Consider the following 12148-nt stretch of genomic DNA (forward strand, 5'->3'; position numbering starts at 1 on the left):
AAAAGGCAGGAAATACCCTTTGAAAACAAAAATTAGCATTCACTCAAACTTGAGGGATTTTTTTTTTTTAACAGTTCTATTTCTTTTTTTTTTTTAAGATTTTATTTATTTATTTGAGAGAGAGGATGAGAGGAGAGAGAGAGCACATGAGAGGGGGGAGGGTCAGAGGGAGAAGCGGACACCTCGCTGAGCAGGGAGCCCGATGAGGGATTTTTTTTTTTTAAAAAAAAGAATTCAAGTGGAACTTACATATATTTGATTTCTCTTATATCGCTGGTATAAGTTGTGCATGATGGACCCCCCGTGGAGCTCCGTCAAAGTGGCCATGTCATCCACGCCCTCTTCATTCATGGGGTGCATAGCAGTGACCTTCTGGTGTGTAATTGTGCTCTGCTTGTAGGTGAACACCTGATGGGCAGAATGATTTCAACTGTTTAGCGATCAGCAATGAACGGTCTCCCCAGACATTTCCCACCTTAAAGTACAATCTCAGGACAGTTTCAGCAACAAGATCCTGAATTGGCCAATAGAAAGTATTACTGCAGAGAACTTCTTCATTTTCTCTGTGCCACTTATCTATTTTTAAAGGAAGCAATTACTTGACAACTGCAATTAGATATTCCTCAAAGACATGAGTTCAAGTATTAGCCATCCCTTGGGAATCGCAGAAATCATAAATTTGCGGTTCACTTCTCCACGTATTTCTCCAATTGCTATAAATCAGTAAGAGTTAAGAAACTGGCTAACCAAACTTTCTGAAGAGTGATTTGGCTTCACTGTGTAATGCTTCACATGGGATCAAACATATATATTTCAAAACTTCATGATAACAGCTCTTCCATTCACCACATAGTCCTATTTGTTCAAATATGTATCTGTTCAAAGGTTGGAACACATCTTCACAGGAATATGTTAAAAATATCCTTAAATCCCTTCTTGGAATTTAAAATAAAATCAGTTTGTTTGCTTGACACCTGTCCTCCTTAAAATTCTGAACACCACTGATGAGTGCCATATATGTGCAGTAGCATATACATGATGAACTCGGACGCAGTGAAGACTGATCACTGAATCTGCATGTGTTTCTAAAATCTACCCATTGCTTTTTTATCACTACCGATTTGGTATAGGATTAAACATATTAAGTCAGCTGCACCTGTTGATCAAAGTTTGGCCAGCTTTACATATAAACTCATGTACATAACAAAATCATTTGCTGACGGAGTCTACTCCGCAATTATTCATCTTATACTTTTACAACGTTCATCCCTAAAAAACACGAAGATATAAAAAGCAAGGACCTAAAGAACATGAAAAATGCAGTCTTCACATGCACTTCATATGTGCACATACACACAACGACTTTCTGGAACAGTATCTGTAGAACTTCCTGATTGGGGAATTCTATTTTTAAATATCGACCACTTGCCTACATGGCAACAAATAGTATGTTATTGCAAAAGAGAATGACATACTAAGGAAAGCCAAAGTACCAATCCAATGGTTTTGAGAAGCCGTGAAAAATGGCATGTTTTATTTTTCTAGAGAAAAAATAAAACTTCAGCAGTGGATTTCTGCCACATGAACCACAAGAGTTAGTCAAAACCAGTCGGCAGACACCCAACCGTCTCTTCTCAAGGTCAGCCACTCTCCCCAGCTGCTTCCTGGGAGCAGACATCCACCAGGAGATGAACCAGCCCCAGTGGCCCCACCTCCTGGCGAGGCAGCCAACCCCGCCACGTAAGCACCCAAAGGGTAGGACAGGCCTGGGGACCGCTCAGGGAGTGCAAGGTGGGGTATGTCCTGGCCAAGAAACACGTATTAAAGAAAAACAATGTGTAGGAACATTCAAGAGTGTGGATGCACTTTTAAGACACTGACCTTCCATTCTAACTCAAGCACCATGGAAGAAAATTAAAGAAACAGATTTAGGCCAAGAGTTGATGCAGGGCCCGATCGCAGGACCTTGAGATCACAACCTGAGCCAAAGGCAGACGCCCAACCAACTGAGCCATCCAGATGCCCCAAGCAGGTTTTCTGGAAAACTAACCACTGGGCTGGTACTTGGGTCTGCTATCTGCAGTGACTGTGAGGTGGGGGCAGAAGCAGAACTTTGGCCCCGCGAACTCCCAGCCAGCTGAGGAGTGCAAAGAAGAGTCCTGTGTCACCTCTCTGCTCCTAGCACACACCGGGAGACTCTTCTCATGCTGCTTGCTCAAAACTCCCGCCAACACAGTGGGCAGAATGGTTGCTCAGGTTCCCAGGAAAAGGTTCTTGTAGGAGAGACGAGAGGGCACCAAAACCAGCACAACTGTCTCGTACTCAATCCCCACGTCCCTTCATCTTCAGCAAGTCCTTCCCAATGTGGAAACAACTCTTCCTACTAAATGTGCCTGAGTATACAGAGAATTCCAGAATTTGAGGATAGAAATAATTTAGAATACTAGAATTGTCATCTGTATTTATGTTGATTCTGCCTTTTGGAAATAATCACACACAGCCTACAACACTTAGACACTAAGAAATTACACACACACACCCCTAAATATTTATATCATATGTAAGCATTGGTCTTTTTTAATGCCCCGAGAATAGTAAGACAATGCGTGGACTGAAGTCCAGAGCTGGGCACACGGCTCTGAGGGAGATGGCTACACACCGTCGTAGGGTTTCCCACCATCGTACACTCGAGTTCAGGTTTTCAGGAGCATGCTCTGTGCCAAATGTGGGCACGTGCCCATTCTAGGAGTGGGAAAATCCAGAGAACTGGAACCAATTCTTCCCATGGCCTCAAGGAGACAGAATCATGATGTAAGAGAACATAAACAAGAGACCATGAACAGAAAAGACAGACAGAGGACAGCAGCTGCTCAAAATATGAATTCTCTCCAGAAAAGTAGAATAGTAGAGAAAATGTGTTCGTGAAGGGAAAGGCAAGGATAACCATCCCTTCAGAGATGGGTTAACATGTGTAAAAATTCTAGAATAGCACGTGCCATTCTGCAGGTGCTAAATAAGTGTCTGATAAATTAAGGAAATCCATTCATTCAAGCAAATATTTCTTGATGTGGTCTAAGGACTGGAAATACACCTTACATTCCAACAAGGGGGAGGAAATAAAACCAATTACACAAGTAAATATCTATCACAGATGGTGATGAATGTTTCTGAAGACATAAATGAGGGCAAAGGAATTAAGTACCAAGAGGGGTTACTTTATATGAGATCGGAGGAGAGCCTCACTCATAGGGTCACATCAAAGCAGAGACCCCAAGGAAGTAAGAGATGGAACCAGCCCCCTGCGTTCCGTGTTGTTAATGCACAGTGGTTGAATAAGCACCTGATTTAATTTAGAAAGATTTCAAAGGATTAATGAGACCCAAAATCTTATTCAAGAATTTTTAAGGAGAGTCCCCTGAAGCATCAAAAGTCATTGGTATGTGCAACAATTAACAGGATATTAGTTACACTAGATTATTCCCAAAATGGCAGGAAAACTCTAGGTTTAAAGAATGGGATTCTTTTTACAGGAATTTTTGGGGGCAACAGTCACCACAAAACAGTAACAAAATACATTCTGTAAAACCCAACTCAGGAAAAAAATGGAGTCACTTCCATGGAGCATATGGTAGGAGAAAGGTGGTGAGGTTAAGAAGTGGAGGAAAATATGGAAGATTAATAGACAGGAAACCAACTTAGGGAAAAAGCAGCCTCAGAACAAATAACTCCTGTGTCAGAAATATAAGCCACTGGTCGCAAGACGGACTGGATTAAGCATGGGAGAAGAACAAAGGAAACCAAATCACCAGTATTGGAAAAACGACTCGGAAGGCTTGTCTAATGCTGGGTCCACTTCTACATGAAAGATCAAAAGGTATGGAGTCAATTAAAAAAATAGCTCAGCCAGCATCAATCCACTTTTATGTTCAACCTTAGGATAGCAACTATACTGCAAGGAAACTCTCACCACGTGGAGGCAAGAGTCCCCCTACCGCACAGTTTTACATACATATACAGATTTCTCCTATTCCAAGTCATTAGAAGCCCCAGTCCTAACATTTAACATTTCCAACTAAACAGAAAGGAAACAGAAAGTAACCCTGTCATGGACAGATGGGATGGAGGGTATTCTCAGTCTGGGCAATCTCCTCTCACTGTATCCTAGAATTCCTGCTAGAATGTTCTCAGTTCAGCGCCCCTACTCCGCCCCCCGGCCCTGTGGCAACGTCTGTAAACATTTCTGGCCATCAGAACCAGGGTAAGGAGTAGGCTGCCATTGGCATCAGGTCGGGAAGGGCCAGGAATGCTGCTACATATCACAGATTTACGCAGTCCCAATGTCAAGAGCGCCACATTGAGATACCGTGGTCTAGAAAGGCCAACCAACCAGAGGTCTAGGTAGACGCTACCAAAAAAAAAAAAAAGATGTGAACGAGCCAATGTCTATAAACAGAACCTTTCATAAAATATAAAAATATTTTAGAAACAAAGAAAAACTTTGAAGAGAGGCTCATCAAAGGTCAGCCTGACAACATTCTGCAATTTAGTTTTTGGTTCTTCCTCATCTGACCTGAGTTAAGAGGGTGATGGCGGTGAGGACGAGGATGGCGTTTAGGCCTCAGGGTTTGCTTACATCTGCGTTACCTTCTTCTACCTGTACTGTATTATGGTCAGATGCTATGGTCCAGCTCTTTCTACCTTGTTCCTACCCTGCCCAGGGTGGCTGTTGTCCTGAGTCCAGGCCGGGTGCATCCTGGGACTCTCCTGGAGGTCTCAGCCCCAAGGTTATCCTCTCAGGAGATGCCAGTGTGGTCATGGGCACCATGCTGGCCTCTTCCTTATTCTGCTTGTATACCGTCTTCCTAGCTCCTAGGACAGCCTCCAATCACTTATCTAATCTGTCACCTTACTTGTTTCAAAACCACCTCTGCGTCCACCACTCTGGGACCCCAGATCAGTCGCTTTCAACTCATTTGTCCACAACCTACAGCTGGAAATGTTTTATCCTGTAAACTACCATACACATAGTTTCATAAAACACTTGTCACAATGTCTGATGCATCTTAATATTTTCTATTCTGTTTCTTTTAAATGCTGGCTGCGACCCTCTAAACTGATTTCACATCTATTATGGGTTGCAAACCATGGTTCGAAAATTCTACGAGGGCAAGAAGCATGCCTAGTCTTGCTGAGACTTGTCTTAAGGGCATATATAGATGCTCCCCAGAGCCAGTCTTGGCCCACTATACAGAGTCGATAAAGACAGAATAAACGGTCCTGGGTTTCAAAATGGGTATAATGTATAAGGAGAAGTAGAGTGGGGGTAATGACCAAAAAGCATGGCCTTGGAGTACTGGGGGCCAATCAGGCTGGATTCACGTCTAGATCTATGCATCCGAGAGCCTAGGGAAAATGAGCAAGGTACTTACACCTGCTCTGGCCCAGGATTTTTTTTTCCACCTGCAAAATAAGAATGGTAATAACAACTCAGAATCATCATGTAAGCTAAAGAAAATGATGTAGGTAAAAGTCACAGTGATTGACACACATGAAGGCTGAATAAAAGGTATCTATTCCCACGAGGGGGGCATCATGCAAGGAAGAACGCAGAACATTCCAAAAGGAAATGCACCAATTATCTTTGCACAGAGGAGCCCAGACTCCTTAGACACAAGCCTGGAGACCAGCTGGATGAAGAAGAGAGTGAACAAAAGGGAGGGGAGCACAGTTAGTTCTCCAGTTTTTAGGACAATCTGAGCCTGTACATTATCTGATGAAAAACTGACGTACACTTTCTATTTCGACCCCTTTGTACAAATCTAGCTGGCCTTGTTTGGGTTTTCTCTGGATTCAACTTCGTTTCTGGGGGTGCCTCTCTCAATTTAATTTCCTTCTTCATTCGTTTATTGGCTCATGAATTCAAGACAGCAAGTATGATCCCTGATAGAGGTGAAGGCTTCTGCCTCCCCACCTGTGGCTACAAAGAGCAGTAATGGAAACCAAATATGAGCCTCCTCGTGGCCAGCCCCCCTGACTCCAGGCTCTCAGTGGCTATATATGCCCTTAGGACAAGTCTAAGAGGAAGCGGCCTACTTAACTGAAAAGTTGGCCTGTCGTTTTTGCTGTAGCCTCAGGAGACTGCAGAAAGTCGATGGGGCACAGAAATGTAGAGTCCACTAGAAAGTTCCACTGAAATCTCATCAAAAGGAAAATCATACACACCTAGTCTCTTAGGGAGCAGGGGGAAATGGCAACAGAGCCTCGCTTTCAGCTCCAACCTATCAGATTTAGCATTTTAATTACATGGCACAGGGGGGTTCAAATCATTTTTTACCTCCATGTTCTACTGACTTTAGCCTGCCTTGCTAAGTTTGCTAGACAAAAGACTACCGAATACAGATAAATGGCTGATACTTTCTTTTTCAAAGACAAACTAGTTTGTGGGATTAAGCCATTTAAATGGTCATCAGGTTTTCAGGGCCCAGTGTCACAGGATGCATGGCATTTGGGTACAAAACCAAAGTAAGGCAAAGGGCTGGACAGAGAGACAGGGCACTAGTGACCACTGGCAACGTGCCCCAGACACACTTTTGATATTCCCTCATTTGATCCCAGGCAAGGGACAAAACAGCGTTGCTCACTGTTTTGAGGATGAATTCACAAAGGATCAGAGAGGTTAGGAAACCTGCCCGATGGCACACAGCAGAGCTAGCACTGAATTCCTGGGGATTGTGGAAAAGCACACCCATTAGAGTCAGACCTAGAGGGACACCAGTTCAGAGATAGCCTTTTGAATTTATGTATCTGCCCTCTCTAGTTCCTTCATTTACCATATTTGCCAGGCTGTGAGCTGGACCCCGGGAATACAACAATGAATTAAACGGCTCATCCTTCAAAGAGCCTAGCGATCCCCAAGAGATCAAAAACAAACAGGCAATCTCCATGTTGGGGGCTAGAACAGAGGAAATTCCCCGGGTATGGTGGGTGGTGCAGGGCACCTGCACAGTGGGGCGTGACTGGGGCAGGGTGTGGGGGGGCCCCCTGTGCCCTGCAGTGACACTTGGCCTCTGACCTGAAGGAACTGGGGGCCGCAGAAGCAGCTAGGATGGGGGCAGACACTTCTCTACTTACTCCTCATCACAGACAACTAAGGTCAAGTGTGACACTGTGATTGTTTTGCTAGAGAAACAGAGAAGAAATCTCAGTACGCAATGCAATTCAATGGGTCCAACTTTCTAGAAACCCCACAGGAAGGCAATGTCTGAATCACTTCTAGGAGTGATCACTACAAACACTATTGTCCTCAAAATGGAGGGTTTCCTCCTGCATTCCTGTGCACAAATAAAACACTACCAAAAGCATCAGCAATGATACACACAACCCAACGAGGATGGGGGGTTCCGGCAGGTCAGTCCCTGAGCAGTAAATCTTAACCACTGAGCACGTATCTCTTTGATGACACTGTGGTGTTTACAGGCAGACGGATAGGATTAAGAGTATGAGAAGTCTAAAACACCACGAAGCTAATTGTGGACAGTACATCTGCCCATGGAGATGCAGAGCCATACCACACAATGAGCAATGCTAAATGCAACTAATTCGCTTGCCTGGGCAACTGCCCACCAACCAGGAAGGCCTAGGTGATACTCCAGCCCTGACCTCTGCTGGTGAACTTCAGAGAAAAATGTTACCTGTTCGAGCGAGCTGGCGCAGTCAGAAGGAATGACTAACACACTCACAGACATTAAAGAACATGTTAGTATCTGCTAGTTAAGGAAATGAGGAGGAAAAGAAGATCTTAAATTGGAATTTATATGCAACACTTAGGAATTGTGATTTTATAGAAGAATGATGTATATCTTTCTCTTAAATGTTAGACTACACTACTTTTTATTCATAGAAGAAGTTTTTAGGAAAATCTGCATGAAGAAAATCCCAGTCGTTGCTCCAGCTGAGCTAGGAAGCATCTTGCAAATCTCTCTTGAGTACATCACAAGATGTTCACGCCCCTTAAGCCAGTCTTCCCACCTTGAAGAATTTGGTGTCAAGAAAAAGATCGTTTGATGCAAATATTTTTTCATTACAGTTATATTAAATTATGATAAAATTATACTATGCACACAGTATAATCCTGTGTTTAATTTTTAAAATGCGTGCACACAGAAACACACACACCAGCAACCATACTCTTGGGCGTTCATTCTATCTAAATGAAAACTTGTATTTGCACAAAAACGTGCACACAAGTGTTCATAGCAGCACTATGCGTAAAAGACAAAAGCTGAAAAAGCCACTCCCAGAGGGTTACATGGGGTATGATCCCATTTACATAATATTTTTGAAATGATAGAGTAACAGAGAAGGGAGGACTGGTGATTGCCAGAAGTTAATAAGGGAGTGGAGGCGAGAGGGTAATGGGGCTGGCTTTAAAGGGGCCACATGCTAGATCCCAATGCTGATGGAAAGGTTCTGTATCTCGACTCTGTGTCAAGACCCTGGTTGTGTTATTGTGCTTGAGTTCTGCAAGATGTTATCACTGAGAAAAAGCAGGTAAAGGGTATCTGGAATCCTTCTGTGTTACTGCTCACAAATGCATGTGGAGCTACAATGACCTCAAAACAAAAAGGTTAATTACAAAAACGTTTAAAAATGCATGCAAAAAGTCTGGAAGAAAATATATCAGAACTCCAAAAATGGATCACAAGTAGGTGTTTTGGATTTTCTTTATACTTCTCCATTTTTCCCATTTTCTCAAAGTTCAAAACATTTCTAGCCTTAAAAAAAAAAAAAAACAGTCCAATCAAAATCACTATCAGTGAACATATCTGGATACACATAACTGATTCAATTAATTTTAAAAATGACTATTATAGAGCTACTTTCACAAAATTAAAAAAAAAAAAAAGTGAAATAGTACACCCCCTCCCCCAAGAGTCACCAGCTGTTAGAAGCAGTAAGGGCTTCTCCTCTAATTCACTTGTATTTTTTTTTTTTTTTAATTATGTGGTCACATTTTTTTTTAAGATTTTTATTTATTTAGTGAGAGAGATAGTGATAGAGAGCATGAGAGGGGGAGAGTCAGAGGGAGAAGCAGACTCCCCGCCGAGCAGGGAGCCCGATGCGGGACTCGATCCCGGGACTCCAGGATCATGACCTGAGCCGAAGGCAGTCGCCCAAACAACTGAGCCACGCAGGCGCCCCTAATTCACTTGTATTAAGCACGGTAAGTTTCGGCCCAGAGAGACCACAAAGCAAGAGGCATGGATGGGATAAAAGCCCAGGGGCCCCAATGCCTGGCCCCATGCTTGTAAGACAACTGGTTCACCAGCTTTCACTTCTGAGGTTCCTTATTCCTGGTCCTAACGTCCTGGTCCGTGTTCTAATTTTAAGTGTTCCTTTCTGATCCCTCTCTTCTGACTCAGAAGCCTAGACCCTGACAGCATGAACTTGAACTCTGGTAGAGAATCTCCATCCCTGTAATTCCAAACCATCTTGATGTTTCAAAAGCATCTTTATGCACACACCTCCACACACACACAAAACAAAAATGGACCTCCATATCTTACCCTGTGCCTATCCCCTTATCCCTTTTCTCAGGAATGACACCATCACCAGCTACCCAAGTTCGAAACTTGAGTCAATCTAAAATCCCTGCCCACTGCTGGCCACATCTTCTTTCCAAGTCCTAGATTAGATGATCAACATCGCCTAGAATCCATCTGCTCTCCTCTTCCTCTCTCCCACCTCACATTTTTCATCCGACCCCCATAACTGCTTCCTAATTAGTTCCTCTGCTCCCATTGTCCCATGGCATGAATCTCATCATTCTCAAATTGGAGTCCAAGGAACATTTTTTAATGTTGAGTTTTAATGATTAAAAAAATTTTTTTTTCACTAGTTTTAAAGATAAATTTTCTTGGCACTCATAACCTCAAATTGAAAAAATTTCAGAGATGAAATTCTGGTTTCCTGGGCTGATGTTTCCCAAACTGGGATCAACTAGGATCTTTTAGGGGACACGGCTCAAGTCTGAACAGCATAGATGTTGATGGATTTGAACCCACTCTGCTTCCCGTCGGCCAAGCAATCTTAACCTGCTCTGGTTGCTCCACATGCTAGCCCTCAGCTTCATCATCTATAACATATGGATGATAATACCTACACCTCAGAGTGGTAGTGAGATGGGAGTAAGATAATGCACCCAAAGGATTTAGCACGCTGTTGGTACTGAGCAAGCAACTCAAATATTTCACTGTTGGCTGTGTTACTGTTACCAATAACATAATCCGACCATGCACTGACTGGAATTCTGTTTGTTTCCAGTCACTTCCAGGATGAAGAATAATCTTACTGTGGTTTCCCTGCAATGCCTTTCCTGAGGGACCCCAGCTACTTCTCCTACCGCGCTGACTCCAGCCACATCAGACAGACCGAGAGTTTTCTGCCTCCCTCTCCCACCTCGCTGGGTTCCACACTCCGTGAACTGTCCTGGGGTCCATCCTGCATTCCTCCAGGTCACCCCTCTTCCAACCCCCCCATCATGCACCCAGCCTGGCGGGAGTGCCCTTCTTTCCCACAGCACCTTGGACAGAACCTCTCCTGTCCCTCGCCCACGCTGTGCTGTAATCTCCTCTGTCTCATCCCTGCCGAGGAACCAGGGCTGGCAGGACTTTCAGCTCCGGCGTGGAAGTGGTGATTTCCTGGGGCACCATGATGAGGATCTGGGGCTGCATGTGGGTTGGCGGGAAGAGGGCAAGACGAAATCACAATGCCGCCACAGTCAGGGGTGTACTGCTATCCTCCTACTGGGCTGATCTGTGAGGACCTGGGTTGTATCTCACAGAAACCTCTGAGTTCTCACTAACTCGTCAAATGTCTGGCACCACTGGCTGCTTGCAAACTGTCTGCTAAAGGGATGAGCACCAGCTGCCCGTCCGTGGTGCTGAGATCATATAATTAGCACCCCGCTTTGGTGATCTACAACCCGACTCCGAAGACGGAGTTGTAAATCAACATTTTTCATTTACTGGCTGCTTTGGAACAGCCTTAAACTGAATGACAGTAATTCCTTGGCTGCTCTTAAGTGAAATGAAAAAGGCATATTTGAGCCAAGTATGTGTACATCTCAGAGCTGAAAAACAGAGTCAAAATAGTTTTATGAATTTTAGCTGTAAGCACCATATTTTTTGCATACCACTCATTGCCAAGTGTCAAGTAAGAAGAGATACAACTCAAAGTATTTATTTCATCCAGTGAACAAACAGAACCGGAATGATTCCAGATTGGAGCCAAAAGTCAGTGTGGCTGAATATCTACAAAGCCTCAAGAGATCTGCTTGACTCAAACCTGTGGTACGAGAACTCGGAGAAAACACACCACTCAGATAAAAGGAAAGGCCAGAGACAAAGCACAACAGATCAGAACATGGAATAACAAGCTCCCACCCTTTCCCTGTATTCCAACCCCCTCCCCTGCCAAGGAAATCTCTAAAAATGGCAGAAAACTCTACTGGAAATACTGGAAGGATGAAAAAGGGGCAGAAGGCCTGAAAGAGAATAGACTGGAAAATATAATAGATCAAAAAGTGAATACAGCAAAGATCTCTTTTAAAAAAGTGTATTTAATGAAAAATAAAATACCATGTACTGAGATATTCTTGCTAATATAGGGACCATGAACAACATAAAGGGGCTAAAAAGAATACTGTTTGTCTTTCCCCCAAAAAGTGACAATAAGGAATTGTTTCTCTGCAAATGTCTATGAACCCAAAGGATATAAAAGCCCTGCACATCTTCTGTGGGGAATCTGGCCTGAATATCCAAAAGCCGGAGCACCTGAGGTTTAGAAACTTATGGGAGGGACACCTGGGGGGCTCAGTCATTAAGCGTCTGCCTTCGGCTCAGGTCATGGTCCCAGGGTCCTGGGATGGAGCCCCACATCGGGCTCCCTGCTCGGCGGGAAGCCTGCTTCTCCCTCTCCCACTCCCCCTGCTTGTGTTCCTTCTCTCGCTTTATCTCTGTCAAATAAATAAGTAAAATCTTAAAAAAAAAAAAAAGGAACTTATGGGAATCTAGTTGAAATCTTAATCTTGAGTGCCAAGGTCATGAGGATAAACGCGGCTATGTTTTTGTCAATATCATCACCCTCC

The 12148-nt window shown here is 43.7% G+C and overlaps 1 protein-coding gene across 1 annotated transcript in view; it reads right to left on the reverse strand.

The window, feature by feature from the left end:
* The window catches only part of MYO10 (myosin X), a 212680-nt gene that overhangs the window by 125338 nt on the left and 75194 nt on the right, over nucleotides 1–12148 (reverse strand). Inside the window, exon 3 of the mRNA XM_034998745.1 lies at nucleotides 250–408. Within this exon, the coding sequence (XP_034854636.1) occupies nucleotides 250–408 (159 nt within the window). The remainder of the gene's footprint in view (nucleotides 1–249; nucleotides 409–12148) is intronic.

Source organism: Mirounga leonina, unplaced genomic scaffold (assembly GCF_011800145.1).
Source record: "Mirounga leonina isolate KUSES-001 unplaced genomic scaffold, KU_Mleo_1.0 Mir_95, whole genome shotgun sequence".
NCBI lineage: Eukaryota > Metazoa > Chordata > Mammalia > Carnivora > Phocidae > Mirounga > Mirounga leonina.